We start from the raw sequence: 24963 nt of genomic DNA on the forward strand, positions 1-24963 counted from the left end.
CCAAGCATTGACATCTATTGATGTAAATTGACATTGAACGAAGTTGATTGTCATCTAAATCATCGTCAAACAGTTTGTCTGCCTGAATATCCAGTGAAAGTGAGGAAGATGGTTGCGCCATGTCATTGCTAGCCTCAGAGAAAAGAGAGCTGCTGTATGCGAGGAAAAATGTCAGTCAAGGAAAAGTCGACATGCGAAAGCACCAAAGTGATACAAACATTGTCCGAAAATAATTTTACAAATAAATGGCTTCTCGATACCTTTAATCATTGACAGTGGCACATCAATAAATATAATGTCTTAAGAAAAGTATCATGGATTGTCTCCATTAACTCGACTTATGCCATTGAAAAACAAAGTGTGCACTTAGGTTTGATCAACGCCCATAATAAGTCAAATTTCATTTGGAGAGACATTGAAACACAAGAAAATGAAGGTCCAAGCACCCATCCATGTGCTTTAAGGTACAGCAGTAAGTGCCTGTCCCCTCAGTTTTAGTACCGCTGCTCATATTGGACTGATATCTGTGAATTACAACCTGAATGCTCACCACAAAATAGTAAATCAATTTCCTTCATTGTTTTATGATTTGAGAAAGCTCAAGACTATGAAAGTAAAGTTATACATTAATGAAGATATCCATTGTGTTGCTCAGAGACATAGACAAGTTGCTTTTTATTTACAAGACGCTCTTGAAAAAGAACCTGAATCATTGTTGAATGTTCAACTAGACCAACGCCATGGATTCCTTCCATAGTGGTAGTGCCCAAAAAGAATACTGAAGGAGCTGTACGCATGTATTGATATGCAACAAGCAAACAGGGCAATTGAACGGGAATGACATCCAGGTCCTCATATTGCTGACTTGATGACGCAAGTTGGATCTTGAAGATGATTGCGGGTATATTACAACTTTTTTTACATATGTAGGTCTGTTTTGATAAAAAAGACTCAGTCTTGGCCACCAATAGATCTAAAAGTGTTTTCAAGGTATTGAATGATATTGCTATCCCAGTCTGTACTAAAAATAAGATCTCCCCTACGCAGGAACTTTGCGACAGTCTGGCCTTTTTCTTTGATGATAAGATTAACAAAATCATCGATGGGCTGAAGGAGAACAGGTTGATTGATATGACTAATGATCTCCCACTGGTCGGGCAGGAGAACTTAGGAGTGATGAGGGAGACCCCAGCTCAGACGACTCTGCTGGATAATTTTGACACCCCTTCCACTGACGTGTTTGAGCAGATTGCACTTGGAGTCTCCTCATGTTCGCCTTTAGACCCTTTCCCTCATAGGGTCTGGAAGGCGTTTGGTTCTGAACTATTTCATCCTCTCAGACAGATGTGTAATCAATCTCTTTGCAGCGGAATAATTCCCTCCTGCTAGAAGAAGGCAGTTGTTTCCCCTCTATTGAAAAAGCCCTCTCTGGATCCAGCCTGTCTTAAAAACTACAGGCCTATCTCGCTTCTTCCTTACCCTGTGAAAATCATCGAGCGCCTTGTGAGCAGGGCACTCTCCCAGTTCCTGGAGAAGAATGGCCTACTGGATGATGTTCAGTTTGGCTTTCGCCCGGGACATGGGACAGAGTCTGCACTGTTGACTGTACTGGATGATCTCCGTTTGCGTGCAGACAAGGGTCAACATGTTATCTTGATCCTATTAGATCTGCCTGCCGCATTCAACACAGTCAATCACAGGGTTCTCTTGAAACAGTTGGAAGTAGTTGGGGTAGTTGGTCAGGCATTTAAAGGGTTCCACTCTTCTCTATCTGATAGATGTCAGGCTGTGGCCCTCCCCCTTTCCAATCAAAGTTTACAGAGACCCAAAATGGTGTGCCACAGGGCTCTGCAATAAGCCCCATTCTTTTTAACATCTATATGCGGCCACTGGTGAACATCATTAAATCTTTTGGTATAGGTGTGGTAAACTATGCTAATGACAACCAGTTGATTCTATCACTGGAGGGAGAACAGTCATCTTCATTGGAGAATTTTCACATCTGCATGCAGAATGTGGCTCAATGGCTAAAAAACAACTCTCTGTAATCTAATGCAGATAAAACTGAAATTCTGTGCGCAAAAAAGTGGGAGAATGCCTTATTTTCTACCGCCTGACTTCTGGCCTATTGCTGAAGACCCCCCGCTGTTGCCATCTAAGTCGGTTCGTAATTTGGGAGTTTTATTTAATGAGGAGCTGACCTTGGAGACGCATGTTAACAAAATTGTAGGGAATTGCTTCTCCCTCATCAGGGTTCTGAGGAAAATGTTGCCTCTGCTTCCTGCTCAAACGCGCTCCTTGGTAGCCAGGAGCGTTATTTTGAGCAGGTTAGACTACTGTAACTCTCTTCTGTTGGAGTCTCCAAAGCTTTTAACTGGTAAACTGCAGAGAATTCAGAATATGGCAGCCAAGCAGGCCCTGTCTCGCCCCCGTTATTCTTCCTCCTCCGCGGCCCTCGCAGAGCTACATTGGCTCTCCATTGTGCAGAGGATTTATTTTAAATCTCTCTGCGTTGTGTTCAAGGAACTGCATGTGTTCGGTCCAATGCCTCTGCGGAGTAAATTCCATTGGTATGCCCCTTCCCGCTGCCTTCAGCCCTCCACAGCGAATTGGGTGAAAGTACCCATGACTAGGAGAGTTAGGTTGGGGGTCAAGCTTTTAGTGTAGCTGCTGCAAAACTTTGGAACAAACTACTCCTGGAGCTGCAACAGATACATGATCTTCTGCCTTTTCGTAAACAATTAAAGACCTGGCTTTTTCCTAGAACGTAATCTCTAGCTGCTTTTGGTCACAGCTGTTCTTCTACTGTCTTCTTCCCTCTATAGCGCCAGGATGCCCGATGGGTTGCAGCGCACTTTACAAATTTTCTTTACATTACATTGGTGTGTCATCAGCAGAACTTTCACGAAACATCATTCAATGTGTCAGACAGCTAGATGTAAATGCATTCAACTATAATGATGACATTTTCATTTTCAGAGCTACACAAAAGGAGCACGATAGGCTCTCAATCAAGCATGCTGCTTACTGACTTATGCAGGCCTGACTTTGCATGCAAACAAGTGTGAGTTCCACAAGATCAAATAACATTTCTTTGCCCATATCCTTTCTGACAGGGTATGACACCCAATCCTGCTAAAGTACAGCACAGTCTAACGCTGATCCCCCCCACAAGATGTTTCTACAATAAGTTAATTTCTTGGCATGGCCAGTTACTGTTCAAGATAAATACTAGACTTTGCAACCAAAAGCACTCCCTTATGAGGGTTAACGAAGAAAAAAAACAAGTTACTTACCTTCGTTAATGCCTTTTCTGGTGGGTACAGTATCTGCCTGTGGATTCCTCACCTTTTGAATTACCCCCATGTGCAGTAATCCACAGGAAATAAATTCTCATCTCTCCCACATCAACAAGGACGTCACAATGGAACATCTCCACATGCAAATCCGTGCGACGTCATCAGAACCATAAGAAGACCTCATTGGGGTGCTCCCGTCAGTTCCACCCATTTTTTTCTGTGCCTTTTTTGGAAAACAGGCGAACCGACAACATTTTCACAAGTATACATAGTATACAAAACACAACTAAAACTGGAAATTCTAAATCATAGACATTTCCTAGTGTCAAGCATCACATTATTTTAACAATAAAATACCTAAAATTCATATTCATTACTTTTTAGTATAAACAGGCAGGCAATGGGAAGATGGGTGGGTCAGTAAGAAATCCACAGGCAGATACTGTATCCACAAGAAAAAGCTTTACCGAATGTAAGTAGCTTGTCCTTCTGATGGATACAGCTGCCTGTGGATTCCTCAACTTTTGAATTGAATCCCCTAGCAGTCCTGCTTCCGGCGGAGGGTGCCTACCTACCTATACTAGAAAATCCTGCAGCACAGAACAAGCAAAATGGCCATCCCTCCTCACCTCAGAGTGTACACAATAGTGCTTTACAAAAGTGTGGAGGGAGACCCAAGTTGCCGCATTGCGGATGTCTACAACAGGTTCACCTCAGCTAAAGCCGAAGAAGAAGACTTAGCTCGCGTAGAATGAGCTTGAATACCTTCAGGAGGCTCCTTCTTGGCCATGGCATAGCAGATTTTGATACAGAGGAAGATCCACTTGGACAGTGTTCTTTTTGTGGACAGCTTGCCCTTCATATTGCCCAATATCCGATGAAGAGTTGGTCGTCCAACCTGAAGTCCTTAGTCCTGTCCAGGTAGAAGCTGACCCCCTCTTAGGGTCCAGGCAGTGAAGCCTCTCCTTCTCCTTAGAAGGGTAGGGGGAGGATAGAAAGTGGGTAAAGTGATGGATTGCCCCAGGTGGAACAGAGTGACCAACTTAGGCAGGAATGCAGCTCTGGTCCTAAGAACCATCTTATCTGCATGGAATTCCTCAGAACTCTAGGAATCAAGGGTATTAGGAGGAAACGTTTAAAGTGGCTGAGAGCCCCAATCTAACTGAAAAGCATCCCCAATGATCCCCACATCGGATACTGGAGACTGCAGAAGGACAGGCGTGTTCTCGTGAGTGGCAAATAGGTCCGCACAAGGAATCCCCCACATCCTAAAAATGTGACGGATCACCTCTGGATGAAGACACCACTCATGATCGGCTAGGTACTGCTGACTGAGACTGAGACTGCTCTCCGGTCAGGTGATTCGGGATCAGGCAAATCTGATGGTCCTGAGCCCAGGACCGGAGTCGCAAAGCCTCTCTGCAAAGAAGATACAACCCCACTACCCCCTGTTTGTTGATGTACCACATTGCCGTAGTGTTGTCCGCCAGGACCTGAACTGACACACTGCAAAGGAGGGAAGAAAGGCCTTGACAGCCAAACATAAAGCTTGAAATTCCATGAAATTGATGGGAAATAATCTTTCCTCAGGAGATCAAAGACCTTTGACCTCCAGATTCCCCATATGAGCTCCCCATCCTAGAGTGGAGGCCCCCGTTATTACTGTGGCCACCGGAGAAGGAGGTTGAAACGGCTTCCCTTGAGACAGGCTGTCCGAAACACTCCACCATAACAGATCCTCTGCAGTGTCTCTGGAGATCCTCACCACCTCTTCGAGATTTCCATTGTGTTGAAACCACTGTCTGGGGAGACACCACTGGCGGGCCCTCATATGCCAGTGTGCATGGTTGACCAAAAGTAAGCAGGAAGCAAACAGACCTTGAGGACTGGAACAGCAGCTCCATTCAGAAAAAGTTTAATCATAGCCTGGATGTCTTGACTCCTTGGTAGAGGCAGGAAGGCACGACTCACAGTAGTGTCCAGTACTGCCCCTACAAACTGGCTGTACTGAGAGGGCACCAGGTGAGATTTGGGTACATTAATCGAAAATTCCAAGTGGAACGACGGCTGCTTTTCTACTTGCAAATGATGCAGCACCACCTCAATTACACCTTTTTGTAGTAAGGATAGAACTTCCTGCTGGAGAAGCAGGAGGTGCTCTTCTGAGCACAAAACCCTAATGGGGGAAAAGGAGGTGAAAACTCCCGGTGGGGTAAGGCATACCCATTATCTGCAATGTTCAACACCCAGAGATATGCAGTAACAGACCTCCAATGCTTGAGAAAATGGGACACCCATCCTCCCACAGGACAAGCATGCTCTAGGATGGAGGAGTGAGAGCTGCTTCCCTGCCGTATCAGTAGAGGGGGCAAAAGAGGAGGAGGAGGAAACCTGCTGATGAGTTGAACCTCACAGATGACCTCTGCCCATTCCCTATATGACCTGTACAGAGGGTTTGGCTGTTGCTGCTGTTGTGCTTCTTGATGGCACGGAAGGATAACGACCTGCTAAAACCACAAAATGTGCAGTATCCAAAGCCCCTGGATTGAGACTGAAGACCCAAAGATCTTTCTGTGGCTCTGTTGTCTTTGAAGCGTTGAAGCCCCGAGGCTGCCTTGGTCCCAAATAGATGAGATCCGTCAAAAAGCAGGTCTAAAAGGGTAGCTTGAACATCCGGAGAAAACCCCGACCCCCGTAGCCAAGCATGCCTCCTGGTCGCAACAGAGGAACCCATGGCCCTGGCAACCGAAAAAGCAGTGTCCATACCTGGTTGTATGACCTGGTGGGCCGCACCTGGAGTATCCGAAAGAACTTCAGATAAATGGCCCTGAACGTCCGCTGGAAGTTTCAGGAGCACTTCTCTTGCAGAGTCCTTCAGAGCATGGATATAGCAACCCAGTAGGCATGTAGCATTCATTGACTTGAGTCATGCTACCTGAACAAAACACCTTCTTTGCAGATTCCTCCATACATTTTGATTCCCTATATACAGGTGTACATGGAAATGATCCTGCAGGCTGCTTAGACGAGCACAACACTTGGACCACTAAACTTTCCGGTGACAGTGGCTAGGAAAGCAGGATCCCCCGAAGCCACCTTATACCTCCATGCCACAGACCTGGACACCGCAGCAGCAGTCATCGGCTTCTGCCAAACATCAAGGATGGGCTTAGTCAAAGCATAATTAAAAGGAAGCAAAGACTCCGAGACAGAAGAAGGGAAACGGAGCACTTCCGTCAAGATGTTAGACTTAAGTTCTGCTGTGGGTAATGTTAAATCAAGGATATCCGCTGCCTTCCTAATCACAGAGTGATACAAAGTCACCACTTGTATTGGGAGACATTTTAAAGTGGAGAGTTACCACTCAGGAGATGTCTTTAGGCCACTGCAGGCTATCACATTCTTGATCAGGATCAACAATTTCACCTTCCGTAGCTTCCTTTTGCTGATTCTGAAACTCCTCCTCTTCCATCAACCTCTGCACTTCCCTTTGGACATCATCCTCAAAACTGGCTTTGGCAGCACCGGATGTGGCACCAGTGACTTCAGTATTGGAATCAATGGAAGTTCTGCCTGGATAGTAAATTGCGCTGGCCGAGGTCCATCCTGCGCTGGACAAAAACCAGACGGCGTCAGAGAAGATCCGTCCAATGGCACTCCCAGAGATTGCACCTGTGTTGAGAACCTTGGCGTCGGGAGATGCCAACTCCCTGGAGCCAGTGGCATGAAATGTATGAGAGATGCATGAGTGAAGTGAGGTGGCAAGTCTCCCAGGCAGTATGCCAGCAGACTCATGGGGCCAACCAGTGCACCAGTAGGGTTAGCCCCACTGGCACACAAGCCAAATTTCGCATTGAGGAAACAGATCCGTAACCAGAGAAAGTAAGGCAGGATACCCTGGATCCGAGGAGGCAGCGCAATCCGCTCCGGTTGCAGCATCGGACACCCTGGAGCCAGAAGTGGAGTGGTCGGCAGCGGAGGGGTAGCTTTTCTTAGCCCTGGTGAAGACACACTCTCGAAGTAAGAGTTACAGCTGGAGTCACCTCAGGAGAAGGAGACGAAGAGACTTTGACACAGTGGAGCCGGAGATCCCTACTTCGGCGTCTCATCCTTTGACGATCGGCATCAAAATCCATGGCACCGCTTCTTTTTATGGTTCCTCTATGACTTTGAAAAATTATTTGGTGAATATCTCCATCTGCCCACATCTTGGCTCTTTTTCCTTACAAAGAGTTGGGGAGATGCTTTATTTTAAATGATGTGACCTTATTGGGTTCTTCTGTTGGAAATGACCCTCCAGTGGTGCATCTTTTCCAATGTGGCCTTCCTTGCACCGTCAGAAACCCGACACTAATTAGGTGGACCTTTTTCCCAGCCTGGTAACACCGTCTAAGTTAAAATATCCCAGCTGCATAGAGAAAACTCACTATGCATCAGGGACATTGTTTCCAAATACAGAAAACCAACTTAGAGGTTTCAACAGGAAATCATAAAATAGTGATCCAGAAAGCATTTAAATGTTATCATTACATGTATTTTCACAATATCTGTTGGAGGGCCATTGGAGAAATATTAACTTTGCTAAATGCGTCCATGGTCCACAGCGGAACCAGTGGATATGGAGCTTCTCTCGCCCGACTGATTTTGTATTAACTATTTAAAGTTTACATGAGCCAATATACATTAATTTAAGGAATTATTCCAACTTATTGAAACTGACTAACTATTATTGATACATCACTTTATTCTCCAAAGAATTGAAAAGGAAAATACAAAAACATGTTTTTCATAATCAGTTTTTGAAAAAATTTCAGACATGTTGATTTCACAGTGTTCTATCTTAAGACAACATTGCAAGACACATATTAAAGAAGGAATTACCATACAGATAAAACTATGTTAAAATGAAAATGAGAATCTTCAAAACATTTACAAAGGTTAACAAATTGATCAAACTTCTAATCATAAAAAGAAAACTTACCATAGGAGACAGAAAAATGAGCCTCAGGCACTGACACATTGACTTGCATATAGTCTAAAAAACAGAATAAATTATATCAACAGCCAGAAAAGACTGCAATGAAAGTTTTTACTCAACATATATATTCTATTCAACATGTCAATTTTCTCAGGAAGTGGCATGTGAAATGGTTATTAATTTTATTTGCCCAAAGAAATGTTTCGAATCCAATGTAGATTAAGTAAATTGTCATGATATGGAGAGTAAGGCCCTAATTGTGAGCAGTCGGGGAAACTCCAATCCCGATGCAAGCAGTGCATGGGCCAAGTGCCTAATTTATATCTTCATCCATTAGAAAATACTGGGGTAACACAAAGGGAATCAGAAAGACCTGGGTACTAGTTAATCCAGAAAACAATGGTCCTTACAGACAGAAAGGATAGAACAATTCAATTTAACTATCCGGAATCACACTGTAAAAAGATTTACAAGATAACAGGGAGAGAACACGAGTCGAAGAATCATCACACAGAATGCAATTGTATTCCAGAACATAGATTTCAATTTATAATAATGCTATATGTCCACTATACTCATACATTAGTCACACCAAAAACCACAGCAGTGTGCTCAATAGAAAGTGCTTGTGCTTTGAGGGTAGAAATGAAGAGTTGTTATGCTATACAGAGCGAATGTGGGTCTGATTTAACGATCTTCCTGCCACAGGAAGGGAATTTTTTTAAAAGAGATGGCATTTTTGACTGAGAATAAAATATATTTTCAGTCAGAAAACTGGTTAAAAGCACCAGGGATCTTAAACCGTCGAGTGAAGATACAATTCTGTAAGCTGAAGAGAGTGTTTTTGACAAAAAATGCCAAATAAGGAAAGCTCAGGGCTCCAGGATCCTTAGTGAAGGAGCCGGAAAAAATAACTGACCTGTCACCTGTTTGACATGATTGGTGTCAGTTTTTTCTGTTATCGTATTTTTTTTTCAGAACAAAATTTTATTGTTTTCTTCAGAGAGATGGCAAATAGACCACAGTACTCCGAACACCGGAGGGGCTGTGAGCATAGAATCAAAATGCACAAAATAGCAATCAATATAGTTGTTCAAATAAGCATTATTACAACAACTCTCCTATCCCCTGACCCATATTAACTACCCCCTCCCGGATCCCACCCTTGCCCCTAGCACAATGTCCACACAGGTCCAAGAAAGAAAACAGTCATGAAATAGTTAATGCATATTCCCCCCCACCCAGGTTCTTAAGGCATCTGTTCTGCAGTCACATCACTCTGTGCTGGCGGCTCCAGCCACAATCCCCTGTACTCCGCCCATCTCTTCCATATTTTGAAGTGCTTCCTGGGGCAACCTCGAACCTCAAACACTGGACACTCCAACCCCATACAGTAATCCAATCCCTTTTTCCACACTACCACTGGGTGGCCCTGGGGTCCTTCCAGGCACGGGCTACATCCCTCTTGGCCACGGTAAGGCCAAGGAGCAGTAGATGTCATTTATAAATGTTGCCACCCACTTGTTCCATTACATGGCGAAGGCCCAGCTGCGGTGTACGGGGGTGCTCCCAACCCAATACTTCTGCCAAACAGTCCCAAACACCTGTCCAGAATCTCTCCAGTGCTCCAGAGGACCATACTGTATGTAGGAAGGTGCCCACCTCCGGACCACATCTCAGACATTCAGGGGACGCAATCAAGCCCGCTCGTCACAGCCTCTCTCTTGTATATATAGTAAGCTCTATGTAGATATTTAAATTGGATGAACCATAATCGTACTGCAACGGCCGCACCTCTAGGAGCGGCGAGGGCTTCCCTCCAATCTTCTTCTTCTAGAACTCCCACATCCCCCTCCCATGTGGTCCACAGCTTATCTAGGGAGGAGGAGCAGTGTATGACCAAAGATTGGTAAATACGGGATATTTTCTTATCCTCTAACTCACCAATGAATACCTTAGCTTCCAGAGGGCTGAATTCAGGTACGGAGCCCAGTCTCTCCAGGGCAGGAGTGATGGCATGCCGGAACTGCAAGTATTTAAAGAACTGGATCTGGGGCATACTATACTCGTCCCTCAGCTCCTGTAATGATTTCAGGGTCGTGCCTTTCATTACATGGCCCAGCGCCGAGATCCCTATTGCGCCCAGCCGCGGAACCCCTGTAAAGACGCCAGAGCCGGGAAGCGACCGTTCTGCCACAATGGAGTCTCCGCGGTCAATCTGTTCCACCATCCCATGCGGTGAAGCGCCTGTCGCCAGATCTGGAAGACCACCTGAGTGACCACCGGGAGTCTCTTCCTCTTAACAGCCGAGTACAATACTGTATGGAGGGTGTCAGGCTCCATCAAATACCTCTCCAGGGCGTAGGCTGGGTCTCCCCGATCCCCATACCACCACTCCTTCAATACCACCAAGTGAGACGCCTGGCAATAGGGCAGGACATCCGAAGATGCCAAGCCGCCGCAATACGTGGAGAGAAAACAGGTACGGAGCGCCACTTTCACCGCACCCCCGGCCCAAAGGAACTGGCTCAGCGACGAATTGACCTGGCGAAACCACTGCGTCGATATGGGGTAGGGGTGGTTCTGTAGTTGATAAAGTAAGCGTGGGAGGGCCACCATCTTGAAAATGGCCGAGCGGCCATAGAGATTGGGGGGCATACGGGACCATGTTTTCAGTTCCGACCGGACCCGGTCCCAGACAGGAATGACATTGCGCTCCCACGAGACTCCAGGTATGTCCGTCAGGAACACCCCAAGATACTTAAGGCCCCCAGTCGCCCTCTGCAAAGCCGATGCCCAAGCTCCCAGCTTTGCACTGTCCCCCAGTGTCCACAGTGTGGACTTCCGCACATTTAGATTGAGCCCCGATACCTCCCCAAACACCCGCATAATTTCCAGGACCCTCGGTCCTGACCTATTGAGGTCCGTGAGGAAGAAAAGCACGTCATCAGCGTAGAGCGCGATCCTGTCCGATGGCCCGGCCTCCCATTCAAAGCCCCTCATCTGTGCGTCTATGCGCACCCACGCCGCCAAGGGCTCCATGGCAAGGGAGAACAGGTACGGCGAGAGGGGACATCCCTGTCGGGTGCCCCGTCCGATAGGAAAGGCACTGGATACAGCCCCAGCCACTCTCACTGAGGCCGTCAAGTCGGTATACAGCAGTCGTAGTATGTATGATAAAAACTGGGTTCCAAGCTTCAGGCGAGGCAGGAGTGCATGTAAGTAGACCTAACTCAACGAGTCAAAGGCTCTATCAATGTCGGCCAGTAGAAGTGCTGCCTGGGTTCCTGTGGCCCGCATCATCTCCATTGCCACCTGAGCATGCCTAATGTTGTGTCTCGTCGCTCTATGTGGCATAAATCCTGCTTGGTCTGGATGGACCAAGTTTGTGATATATGGAAGGAGGCGATTGGCGAGGGCCTTAGCCAATATCTTCGCCTCTACATTAAGAAGCGATATGGGTCTGTATGATTCTTGACGTTCGGGAGGCCTCCCTGGTTTACAAAAAAACACTATTTCGGCATGCCTCCAATCCGCTGGTAAGTGGCCACACTCCCTGGCCGCGTCCAGTGCCCTCTTATAACGCGCCCCCCAACTGGAGGTGGTATTTCCTAAAGAACTCGCGCAGCAACCCTTTGGTCCGAGAGCTTTCCCCGCATTCAATTCTCCAAGAGCCTTTCCTAATTCCTCCGCTGACAACGGAAGCTCGAGACGATCCCGTTCCTCCTCCGATATCGCCCATGGCGGGAGGTCTGCGAGAAATTTATCAATAGCGTCTACTGGGAGGAATTCCCTAGGGGCCTACTGCGCTGCATAGTAACGCGCAAAGCTGTTTGCAATCTCCTCGGGAGCTAACAAAGGATCTCTGGCCTCGTTTCGAAGAGCCGGCAGTGTCTGCCCCTGGAATGTGCCCTGGCAGAGCCTATACAACATCGTGCTGGACTTATCCCCCCATTGGTAGATTCTGCTCTGCGGGGCCAGCCACACCTGACGTGACTCCTCAAGATGTAGAAATGCAAAATCCTACTGCGCCTGTAGCAGCCGTCGCACATCTTCGTCATCCCCGGTCGCCATGCACCTCCCTTCCAATTCGCAGACCCGATCTGCCGCCTTCTCTAGGCCCTCCCTACGCGTCCTATGGGCCGCCGCGCACCAGGCTATATCGACTCTTTGGAGTGTGGGCTTCAGAGCCTCCCAAAGGGTCTTGTCATCTGTCTCCGACCCCCCATTATCCTCCCAATAGTGGGCTATGGCCTCCCTTACGTGAGACTGGTAGTCGTCCTGTTGTAGGTGCCAGGTAGAGAGGCGCCATCGAAACGGCTGCTGCCTCTTGTCAAGGAGGAGATTAATAGAAATAGGGGAGTGATCAGAGAGACCACGCAGCAGTATAGCCGTCGAGTCCACCCTCCCAATCCGAGTGCAGGGGACGAACAGGTAATCTAATCTGGAGAAGGATTTATGTGCTGCAGACATACACGTATTCCCGGCTATGTGTATGTTGATAACGCCACGCATCCGTCCAGCCCATTCCTCTCACCATGTCACTCAACCTGGTAGGGGCACTCACCATCCACTCACCACCGGGTCTGCAGCGATCCATCTGACTATTCATAACATCATTCCAGTCACCCCCGATAACAGCCATCACGCCTGGGATCTCGGCCCAGATGGTAAATAATTTCTCCACAAGTGACCACTGCAGCGGGGGAGGAGCAAACACACTTCCGAAAACCACTGGTTCACCTCCAATCACTCCTTTGACAAAGACGTATCTGCCCTGAGCATCCATCCATTGTGTCGAGTGGACGTAAGACACCCTGCGGTGAATCAATACCGCCACTCCTCAGGAGCCCCTAATAAAACCGGCATGGTAGACCTGTTGATAGCCATAGCGCTGCAAACTAAGGGTTTTGGTGCACAGGAGGTGCGTCTCCTGCAACAGCAGGACGTCTGCCTTCTCCTTTTTCCCCTGCCGCAGCACAGCACCCCTCTTAATTTTATCCAGCATGTCCCTTACATTCCAGCTCACTATTCGCAGCGATGCCCTGGGGGGCCCTGGCTCGGGACCACTAACCGCCATCTATCGGTTGAAACTGCAATCGCCCGGATATCGGGGACTGAGACTGCACACCTGCCCACAAAAAGTACCTGATGAACCATCGTGCTGTAGAGAATTACCCCCCCCCCCGAGCTCCTGCCTCCCCCACCCCCCAACCCCACATCAACCCCCAGCCCAACAACTCCTCAACTCCCAGCCTCCCCCCCATACCTCAGCAACATTGAAGTACCTTTTGCGGTGCAGGTGCGCTCCGACCCCCAACGGGAGGCCGGAAGCCACCCACTCCAATGGATCCCCATGAACCACACACTCAACCCCCAACTTACCCCCTAGGGGGCAATAAACGTCTCTGAACTCGAGGAACGTGTCCGCCCGGCAGATCATTACCCCCCCCCATCCCATCTCAGTTTGTTGGGAACAGTGCAGCATCGGATATAGCTAGTCCCCAATACTTCCGTCGGCTCCAGTAGGAGCTATGAAGTATCACTCGCCTATCATACATGTTTGACTGTAGAATGTGTCCTTTGGTCCTCCTCGGTATTTCAAGGATTTGGCTTCCGAGTGTCTGGTGCATCAGGCCCCTCGTCCGGCCACTCTTCAGAAGGAGAACTTTTCTTGGGCCGGGACCTCCAATTGCTCGCACTCCGTGATCTCTGGGAAGGCTGCCGTGGCGCCGCCGTCGAGGATGAATCCCAGTCATGTCCAGGTGGAGTGTGTGCTCTGACTCTAACAGTTTTGTCGGTCCAGTTAAACACCTCCTCCAGAGTGTTGAAGAAAAGGGTACGAGACCGATACACCACCCGCAGACGGGCCGGGAAGAGTAAGGCGTATTGAATTTTCAGATAGCGCAGGTGCGCCTTGGCTGCTGTAAAGGATTGCCGCTGTTGTTGTACTTGTTTAGTATAGTCCGGAAATATTAGGATCTTCTGATTGTCATACATAAGGGGTTCTTTGGCACGTGCTTGTCGCAGAATAGTGTCCCGGTCATGATAGTTGAGCAGCCGAGCTATCACAGGTCTTGGGCGGGCGCCAACCGGTGGCTTCTTGAGGAGCGCTCTATGTGCCCACTCGACTATGAAGCAGCGGGAGAGGGAGTCCGCCGGCATCCACCCCTCCAACCACTGGGTCAGGAAGGCCTCCATGTTGTCTTTCTCACAGCCTTCTGGAAAGCCGACAAATCGCAGGTTGTTGCGCCGAGCCCGTCCTTCTGCATCTTCAGCTCAGGACACTAGGCCCCCTTGAATCCCCTCCATAGTGGCCACTTTTTTCTTTAAGGTCGCCATGCCATCCTCCACCTCCGAAAGTCTGGATTCGGCTTCGGTAATGAGGGTCACAGCATTCAGTAGGTCTTGGCGCAAGAGGGTAACATCCGCCCCCACCACCCCAATCTTTGCGTCCAGCATATCTCTGGATTGTGTGAATGCCGCCATAAGGGCCGCATTGTCTGGCCCCAATGTCTGGGGGCCACCAGCGGCACCTGATCCCCCGCTCGGGCCTGCAAACTTGTCCATGGGCCCCTGTTTCGGAGCCCCATCCCTATTTCCTCCTCTGGTCATGGCTGGTCTCGGTTTCCTCAGGCGTGTCACTCGGTTTCAGCCGTGTCTTCCGATGGGGGCCAGGCCCAGGATTATCACACTGTTCGTGGGCTCTAAGGGTGGCTGCCGCCCGTTGTCCGAATTGCACCCAAGGCGCGCTGCCCCTAAAGTCCCTTGCCAATGTTAGCCAGCCACACCGTCAGCGCCACACAGTTTCTCCGCAGCAGTCACAAAATGGCGTTGTGGTCACACGATGTCATGACCCAATGATCCATTGCTAGCAAGGCCCGTTTCCACTGATGGCAAGAGAGGAGCGTGTATTCCCTTGTATCTGTCGCTCACCCCTGGGCTCGGCTCACCTCAGCCATTAACCGCCTCCGCCATGTCTCAGTCGACCAGCGGGAACCGGACTGCCCCTGCATGAAGGAGGGCTCCCCGCTTGCGTTCATTACATCCGCAGCCCGATCCGGCCGCCGGGGGGGGGAGGGGGACCGTCAATACTCAGGACCCCTCCCCCACTTGACCTCTCACTGTCTCTTGTCAGGGAATAGCCCTCCATGCTCGTGATCCACGGGCCCTACGCCGTCAGGAGAATGCGCCAATCACCAAGGTCTAGTCCCCGGCTCCGCAGTGTCCACCAGGCTACACGGCCCGAGCCGGCCGCCGGTGGGAGGCCCATCAATACTTAGAGCCCCCCCCTCCACTCGAGCACACACAGTCTCTGCCCGGGAGCACACCACCTTACTTGTGCCCCTGCGGGCCCGCCGCCGCCAGGGTAAATTGCCACCTCCACTGGAGCGCCAACTTCCAGAGTGCAGTCCCTTGCTACGCAGCCGTCTTCAGGCCACCCTGTCGCTGCTTACACCAGGGCTCAATATTCTCCAATCGCCTGGCCTCCGGCACGGTCTCCTGCAAGGCGGGGGCCTCCTGCTCGCTCTCACGGCCCGATCTGGCTGCCGGGAGGGGGGGCTCGGTCGATGCTCAGGACTCCCCCTCCGCTTGGCCCCCCTCAGACCCCAAAATCTAGGCCCCGGCTTCGCTGGGCACACTAGGTCTCGTTGCTGCCAGTCCCACCTGGGCAACGCTCTGCCATAACTGATCGCTCCCCCACGTCTCCTGTAGATCCGTTGGTGCCAGACTACTCCGGTCGGACACCTTCTGTCCCCGGTGCCCGGCCGGCGCCTCTCGCGGCCCGCCTCGAAGTCGCCCTAAGCACCGGAGTCCACGAAACTCGGGGCCCCGGGCTTCGCTGCACAGCGTAGGCCTCCCCGCTTCCGGGGATCTCTGCTCGGTCTCCGGTGCCCCTGGTCAGCCAAGACCGCTCCACAGTATCGCCGCCTATGTCCGCCACGGGGACCCTCCTTCGAGGTACTGCCAGATGGGGGGGATTGAGGATAAATGGACGGATATACAAACGCCGGGACGGAGCTCTCTTAGGCTGCGTCCGCCATGATGGCTACCTTGGCCACGCCCCCCTGTTATCGTTTTTAATGCCCTTGCATTTTTTCCTTTCAAATGAAGACTATATTTCTAAAGTCTAAAGTGTGCATGCTCTATGTTACAGAACTGCTAAGTGTATATACGTATTTTAAATGAAAACTTCAATTCAATTTTGGCATTTTAGCCTAATGGCGGTAGGCTTGATTTCTTGATTCATATATATGTATGCGTTAGAGTATTTTGTACTTTTAAATGTATAAATAATATATATGTTTTATGTGCTTCAGGGTCCCCGCACGTTGGCAGTGACTATTCAGTGCTTTTGACTATTGATGAGTATCCCCTGGAAGAGAAATAAGTTTCCTTATATCTGAGGTCACTGAACTTAAAACATAAAATACACCCCTGTGGATGGCCTATCTGTGCTAAGAGCAGGGTGCTTGGTTATAGGTGTAAGTGTGCCCCTGCATAAGCAGGACACACCTACAAACCCGGGAGTCGATTCTCCAGGCTTCGTGAGTGCAGTCAGCCATTTTAAGACATATAGAGAACACCAGTCATTAAGAAATGTCTAACTTCATAATGGCTGCACTGAACCTGTCATGTTTGGTATCAAACAGGTTAGAAGCATACCGCAACACCGTTTCTGGTATTTGAGGTATGAACCCATTGACTGAGGGGCTCCTCAGAGGAACCCCCTGTACTTCTGGTTACAGCCCTTCAGGGTCTGCCATCAAGCTATTGCTGCCACTGACCACAGACACAATTCTGTCCTCCTGCTACTGAGCTGAGTTCGGGCTGGGGTGGATAGAACAATAGGTTTCTTGTCACAGGCCAGTGTGACCACTTCCCACACAGGACTTAGTATATTGGGCTGGGGTGGGGTCGCTTTCCAGCACCACCAGAATGCATTAAAGGGCACTAGTGGTGCCCACATTGCATTCTCTGGTTTGAGACAGTTCAGGAACCCTTGGTTCCCGCTCTGGAGCGAAACTGGACAATTACTTCCCTGTGTCCAGCCCCTCCTCTGAGAGGGATCTCAGAGTCGTTCAAACCCTTTCCTTGGGTATTTAAGGGCTCCCCTGTTGGGGGTCCTCAGATTCATCATGGAACAAGACTCACCTCTGAAGCCAAGACACTCTTCGACCATCTGGACAATCGGACTTCATTGGTCTGCACCTGGAACTGATACTGCATCAAAGAAGACTCTTACTGCTCCTGGTCTTGCTGTTCTTCAAGTCTTCAGACTTGTCTGTGTATGTGCTTTGCTCAGGTTCTCCAGAAGACCTGTGGGCATCAAGGGCATCTGAAGAAATCTCCTTTAGAGTGAAGGAGTCACTCCTTTGCATCAGCAGGCACCACAACAAAGCTAACCGGTCTGCTGCTCCTGTCGTCCTAAGGACTTCCCGAGGTTCAGCAACACAGGTAGTGGTTCTGAGACCTGACCTGTCTTTCCTGCAATTTGGAGGACAGTATTCATCATCCGAGTAGATAGATCTGCACACCCTCTGTCTCTTCCAAGAGACATGGCTAAACATACAGCCCCATCATGTGGGATTAGCTAAGTATAGCAACAAAGCAATTGCACAGGGTATGGGCAGACCATCAGAGGGACTTGTGACTTGGTTCAACGCCACCCTTGGGTGTGTTATTAATGAGATTGTGAGCACCTTCGATGATATCTTATGCATATGTTTAACATTCTCCCCTCTATAGTCCTATACGTTACAATGTTTATCTTTGACCTGTGTGGAATAAAAGTGAATCTCCAACTGTTGTAGTGTCAACACACCTAGCCTCTCTACCAGAAAGAGTATTCAAAATTGTGGGTGGCTATTTTAATTGCCAATTTTAGCCATTGGACAGCAGTACTAATGCTCTTACGCAGGAGGATGATAGAGAATGGTCCATTCCTGAATTAACAACCCCCCTAGTAGAAACTGGTCCCCCCAGCCCTACGGTTTAACATATTAATTCTAAAACATTACATTTCATTAGCACGTGTAATCAAATGATATAGATGGGAAGCACACATTTACTCACATTCATAGTACCAGGTTTATAGATTATATACTGATAGATGTAGGACTTTGGCCGTGTCTTATTTATATGGCAGTCACACTTAGGCACAACAGCGACCACAAGACCTTGGTCCTTATCCTAGAGCTCCCAGGTGACCTGACCCCCTTGAAAGTAGGATTCAATTATCTTCTAATAGGTGCAGAGTAAAATAGAGAACCATTATATACTCACAAGATCTGGTTGGATCAAATGTACAAACTATTGGAGTTTATCCTTTGCAACCTGCTGAGAATGGATTTGGTCCGAGCTCAAAGTGAGTTATTACAGAAGATTGGGGAATTACATGAGTGAATGTCTGAGGGCCTCAAGAATAATTTTTTCATTAAAGCTACATCTGCAGGAAGCAAGAGAAGTCCTCCCTCTTGGTTTAACCAATCTTGCATGAATGCAAAGTTTGCCATAATTGCTACTATTAAGCAGCAAAACAAAGAGATGGTTACGGTTAGGAGGTTGGCTTACAAAAAGGTCATCTCTGAAGCAAAAAAGAAATGGGATCAAGGAACTTGGGAAGGGCTTTTAGCTTCAGCAAAAGAGGGTGAATACCGCACTGCTTGGAATCTAGTAGCCACAGGGGGTAAGGAGGGTTTTTGTCCCATTGGCAACAATATTGCTTATTGCTGCATTCACTTAGATAGAACACTTTACTATCTTATATTCTGTGGTGGCAGGAGACTGTGCCTCCATCCAAGCAGAGATGTGTTCCCTCAACCTAGGGTCTGGTGAAGAAACTGAAAGCATAGAATATCCAATTATCACGAACCAGGAAGTGGGCTCAGCAAAAAAGAAGATAGTTCCAAACAAGGCATCAGGGATAGAAAAGATCAACAGGAGACTTGTTTCTTGCTGAGATTCATGTTTGGGGACCATGTTTTACGCTATACTTTAAAGCCATTATGAATGGGCTACCCAGTCCCCCATCATGGGCTGGTGCTGAAATCATACCAATCTACAAAAGGGGCTTCCCTCTCTTACCAACCAACTATAGGCTCAGCAGTACACAAAAGCTGCTCAGCAGAATCATTCTAGATAGACTTCAGGATTGGATGGAGGCTACTATCATACTCATTCCATTACAAGCTGCCTTTCACGACTGCACCTCCACCATCGACCAAGTGCTTAGGCTTCAGCTGTCATACTGGAAAACTGCAGCCCTTTAGGGCGGCAGTTATATGTGGTGTTTGTGGACCTACGAACTGCCTTTAATTTGGGTGCCCAGGTCCACGCTCTGGCAAGTGTTAGCCAATTCGGGGATCCCTAACTATTCCCTAGGCATGATCATCAGGCTTCACAACCACAACTTTGTCCAAGTTAGAAGGGATCGACTCGAAGTATTGATGGAGACATTTCCTGTCAAGAGGGGATTTAGACAGGCCTGTGTTATTTACCCAACCATTTTCACACGCTATATCAATGTTTTGATACACCACCAAACATGAGAGTGAAGCCCCAAGATTAGCTAATATGAAGGTCCCCATCCTAATGTTTGTAGACAATGAGCTCCTCTTGTACAAATCTCTCATGGGGCTAAAGTACATTATAGATAAATTCAATAGTTTCTGTAGACTGAGGGGCTAAGAAATCAATGCAGCAAAAACAAAATATATGGTGCTTAACCCCATCCTAATACTAGATCAAACCCCACTCTGAAGGCTAAACCTCTTGAGCGGGTGCAAACATTTGAATACCTTGGGATCACCCTCACTGAGCACTTGGAGTGGACCACACACATCTAATGTTGTGGATTTAAATTAGATCACATGGGGGGGCTTTAAAAAGTTCAGAGGGGCTCCTACTCCAGACCTATCTTGCAGGTAAGTAAGGTTTATGAACACCAAGCCCTGGGTGATGCTCTCTGTAGGGCTCAGTTATGGGGCCCCAAGGATGCAATTGCCCTTGTGATCTCAGAGAGCCGATTCCTGCAGCAGCTGCTAGACCTCCAGATTAGTTCTCTACTACTTCCGTCAGGTTGTATCAGGGGTGGCTGAAGCATAATGGCTGATGAGCATCACCCCAAAGCCCGCCCCGGTTGATGATAAATAAAATGATAATAACACAATGTTATTATCATTTTATTTATGCTGTCTGTCTGAGCCCCTCAATAAGTATAGAATGGGGTTGGCATGTTAGGGAGGAGGATTAGTGTGCACTTATAAGTGCACGTGTGTGTTTGGCAGGCCGGCCGTCCTAGGCTGGCCAAACACACATGCGCACTTATATTTCTCCAACCCAACTGCATTTTACATCTAGTTGGAAAAACCCCACAGGCTCCAATGCACCATCTGAGCAGCAAATAGGCAACTCAGACCAATCCCAATACTCCTCAGCAGCGTCTGGATTGGGTGTGGAGCATGTGCCCTGAGGGCCCATACCCTTACCATCCGAGGAGAGAACCAGCGAGTCTTTTTGTTTTTTACTTTGATATTTTTTCTCCACCCCGCCACGCCATAACCCTACCACTTAAGATAGGTGGCTGCCGCCACTGCGTTGTATGTGGGACCAAGACCAGTCTTAGGTGGGTCCGGTTTTAAACCAATCCTATACTGGAGAAGGATATGGGCTGCCCTAAAGCTACACTCCAATCAACAAGGGCTGAAGGAAGTATTTAGTCTTTTGGGGGCCTAGTGCTCTTCCCTGGCTAAAGTATGTTAGAGAGACCTTGAGGATAATGGGGAATTAAAGGTTATGGGAGGACCCAAGGGGGATTCTTTTCCTATTTCTAAGGTGGCCCTACAGAGATCCTTCACAGTGCTTAAATTGAGGGTTTTTTAATAGGACTATTTTCGGCTCCTTGACAGATATTTTTCTCCTGAGGAAGGAAGATTATAAAGCAGAGCAGCATCTCGGCGAGATCCAACATGCACTGGCTTTGAAGCTATTCATACAATTTAGATTTGGGACCCTGCCACTGCATACATTCACTGCCTGCTGGGCCCGCATGACAAGAACAATAGATCAATTATGCCATCCTGTGGAACCTCGTCTGAATCACAGGTACATGTCTTTTACTTTTGTCAGCGTATAAGAAGGTTAGGACCAAATGGATAATTCCAGTTATGTTGCAATCTAGGAACCAGGCAGCATGTGGAAGCCTACAGGATTCTGCAAACCGATACAAACCAATATACAGTTTTTGCTGCTTCTATGTTCCTTATTCTATGTGGTGACTCAGGCAGAAAATTAGTTCCCCGTCAACCAAATCAGGTGACATAGAGGCTTATGCAGCATATCATTAACTGTTAATTTTCATGGTCATAAAATGTTGTGCCCCGTTTTCCTGTTAAATTTGCACTTTATGAATGTGAGGTTAACTCAGCACATTGCCTACCTTTTGAACAATCTTTTACATGATGTTTAAAGTCCTCCTTACAGAAACATACCTGTCTGGTCGGTGGTCTATCTTAATGCATTTTAGATTCCTTTTTTAGTGATTGTTTTTATGTATATGTAACTTATAATGTTTTGTATCAATTTGAATTGTCTTTTTTATCTGTTCTTTAATGGCATTATGCCAAAATAAAGATTTGATGATGAAACCTAAATAGACTTTGTGCAAGATTGAGCCATTATTGCTTGAAAAGGACTACAAGCCACTTCAATTAATAATCCATATTCTCACACACAGGAAGGAGGAAATAAATATGCCTATAGGATATGCTACAACTTCTAGAACATGAAAGCCCAGGTGCTCTTTGACTCGGGCAATAACCTCAGGCAATTGGAAATCTTGAGATACTTTTGCCCTATGAGGCTCAGACTCATATCGACCTATTCATAAACTGCATTTTCAATAAATCAATCAAACATGTGTAAAGCGCGCTACTCACCAGTGAGGGTCTCAAGGCATTAGGGGGGGGAGCAGCTACTGATCAAACAACCAGGTCTTGAGAAGTCTCCTGAAGGTCAGCAGGTCCTGGGTCTGTCGCAGGGGGGTGGGGAGGGTGTTCCATTCCTTGGCGGCAAGGTGGGAGAATGATCTGCCGCCGGTGGTCATTCGGCGGTGCGTGGGATGGTGGCAAGGGCGAGGTCAGTGGAGCAAAGCTGGCGGTTTGGGGTGTAGAAGGTGAGTCGTTCGTTGACGTATGCTGGTCCGGCGTTGTGGAGTGCTTTGTGACTGTGGGTGAGGAGCTTGAAGGTGATCCTCTTGTTGACCGGGAGCCAGTGCAGGTCTCTCAGGGGGGCGGTGATGTGGCTGTGGCGAGGGATTTAGAGGATGAGGCGTGGGGAGGTGTTTTTTATGCGTTGAAGTATTTTCTGGAGTTTGGCCTTGGTTCCTGTGTAGAGGGCCTTGCCGTAGTCCAGCCTGCTGCTGACGAGGGCATGGGTGACTGTCCTTCTGATTTCGGTGGTGATCAATCTGTAGATCTTGCGGAGCATGCGGAGGGTGTTGAAGCAGGAGGAGGAGACCGCGTTGACTTGCTGGGTCATAGAGAGCGTTGAGTCCAGGATGAACCCCAGGTTGCGAGCGTGGTTGGTGGGTGTCGGGCAGTTCCCAGAGTGGCCGGCCACCATGAGTCGTCCAATGTGGAGGGGGTGAAGACGAGGATGAGGATGTCCGACTTGTCAAAGTTCAGTTTCAGTCAGCTGGTCTTTATCCACTCTGCGACAGCCTGCATTCCCTCGTGGAGGTTGGATTTGGCGGTGGCTGGGTCCTTGGTGAGAGAGCCAGGGAGGAGGGAGGAGTGTGCCTCTCGAAGGAGAAGTGGATGCAGTGGTGGTCGGTCCAGTGAAGTTCGGTGGTGTGGCTGAAGGTGACATGGTTGCTGGCGGTGAAGATGGGGTCGAGGGTGTGTCCGGCGGAGTGTGTGTGTGTTGTGACGAGCTGTTTGAGTCCGATGTTGGCAACGTTGTCGATCAAGGTTATGGAGTTGCTGTCATTTGCGTTCTCGAGGTGGAAGTTCAGGTCTCCGAGGAGTATGTAGTCTGTGGGGGCAAGGGCGTGCATGCTGATGAGGTCTGTGATGGAGTCGCTGAACTGCGGTCAGGGACCCGGGGGGTCTGTAGACGAGGGTTCCTCAGAGGGTGATGTTGTGATTGACGTGGATCTGAAAGTGTTGTTGTTTGGCCCTTCTGATGGAATCTTCGGTGCTAGTCTAAGTTCTGATAGTGTTCCTGTGGACGATGGCGATTCCTCCTCCTGGTTTGTTGTCTAAGTCCCTGCGGGTGATCTTGTAGCTATCCGGGATGGCTATGGCTATGTCGGGCGCCGAGGAGACGTTCATCCAGGTCTCCGTCAGGAAGGCGTCGTCTAGGGAGGATGAATCAAGCAGGTCCCAGAGTTCGACGGCGTGCTTGTGGACAGAGTGTGTGTTGAGTAGTATGCATCTGAGATGGTTGTGGTCTGCTTTGGTGGGGTGGGCAGGATGTGCGCTGGCAGGTGTAACTGCAGTTTCTGCCGGTGAAGGGTCCATTGGTGATCTTCAGAGTGGCCTTAAAGCAGGTGGAGGATTGGCCGGCGTTGAGTGCGTGAAGGGTGTTGGCATTGTAGCAGTGTCAGGTGTTGTGGCACTCGCGGGGGACAGGAGGTCTGGCGCTGGGTGCGGTCCAGGCGTGGACAGGCGCAAACGGGCTTGCCTTAGGCGCGCCTTCGGCGCGACAGCAGTCGCCATATGAAGGGGGCGGGAGCAGAGGTCTGGGGCAGGAGCGGGCCGGATCGGGGGCGGGGCCACAGGGGCAGCAGCGGTGGGAAAACTATGCAAGCACACAGGGAAGCAAAATAAACAAGAAACTAAAACTAACACTGACAGAAACTAAAGTGAGCAGAAAAAAAACAAAATTACAGATTAGCAGGAACAGAATATAATCACACGAGGGCAACACAGAGGGACAGGGGGGCCTCTGACAACAACAGGCAGACTGCAGGAGTTGAACAGCGGCGCAGGGATGGGCTGCTGGCTTGAACCCTAAATGGAGGGCACAGAGCTGGAGGCTGGAGACCGGCAGACAGGCGGAGCTGCTGGGGAGAGTGCTGGCCTTGACCCAGTGGTCAAGGTATCACTTTGTAGTACATTTAGTAGTACTAAAATAGTACTATTCCCATACACATAATATTATTCATTAATGTATGTGCCGATGTCTCTGTCTTCAACTATCCCATCTGTTCTGAATGAAAATCTCTGCCACAACTGTGGAGATCATAGCCCACATACTTCTACATATCAGTAGTAAATTGAAGCGGCTGGGAAATGGGAAATACGTACTACTAAATTCGAGGGGTTAAAGGTGGACTAAGGAGGGGTTTAGGGAGGGACATGCATCCACCCACAGAATGCTAAGTCATTTCTATTTACAAACTCCACTTCTATAGTTGCTACAGCTAAAAAACAAAACAACATAGTGATAAATGTACTACAGCTCAGACCTGGAGTAAATCCAGTATTACGTGTAGCCAACCACTGGTACTACAAAACACTCCAACAGAAAATAATGGCCAAAGGGTCTTAATATGAAATTCCGTAGGATATATAAATAAATTTGATTTAATGTTACAAAATGCATATATAAATAAAACATAAATAGTATTTTATTTTAAAACAAATTGACCTATTTTAAATTTACAAACATTACTTTACT

At 48.3% G+C, this 24963-nt stretch overlaps 1 protein-coding gene across 1 annotated transcript in view; it reads right to left on the reverse strand.

Moving 5' to 3' along the window:
* LOC147684910 (uromodulin-like) overlaps window positions 1–24963 on the reverse strand; it is a 566426-nt gene that overhangs the window by 41099 nt on the left and 500364 nt on the right. The window contains exon 17 of the mRNA XM_086940797.1: window positions 8281–8334. Coding sequence (XP_086796923.1) covers window positions 8281–8334 — 54 coding nt within the window. The remainder of the gene's footprint in view (window positions 1–8280; window positions 8335–24963) is intronic.

Source organism: Lissotriton vulgaris, chromosome 10, assembly GCF_964263255.1.
Source record: "Lissotriton vulgaris chromosome 10, aLisVul1.2, whole genome shotgun sequence".
Classification (NCBI taxonomy): Eukaryota; Metazoa; Chordata; class Amphibia; order Caudata; family Salamandridae; genus Lissotriton; species Lissotriton vulgaris.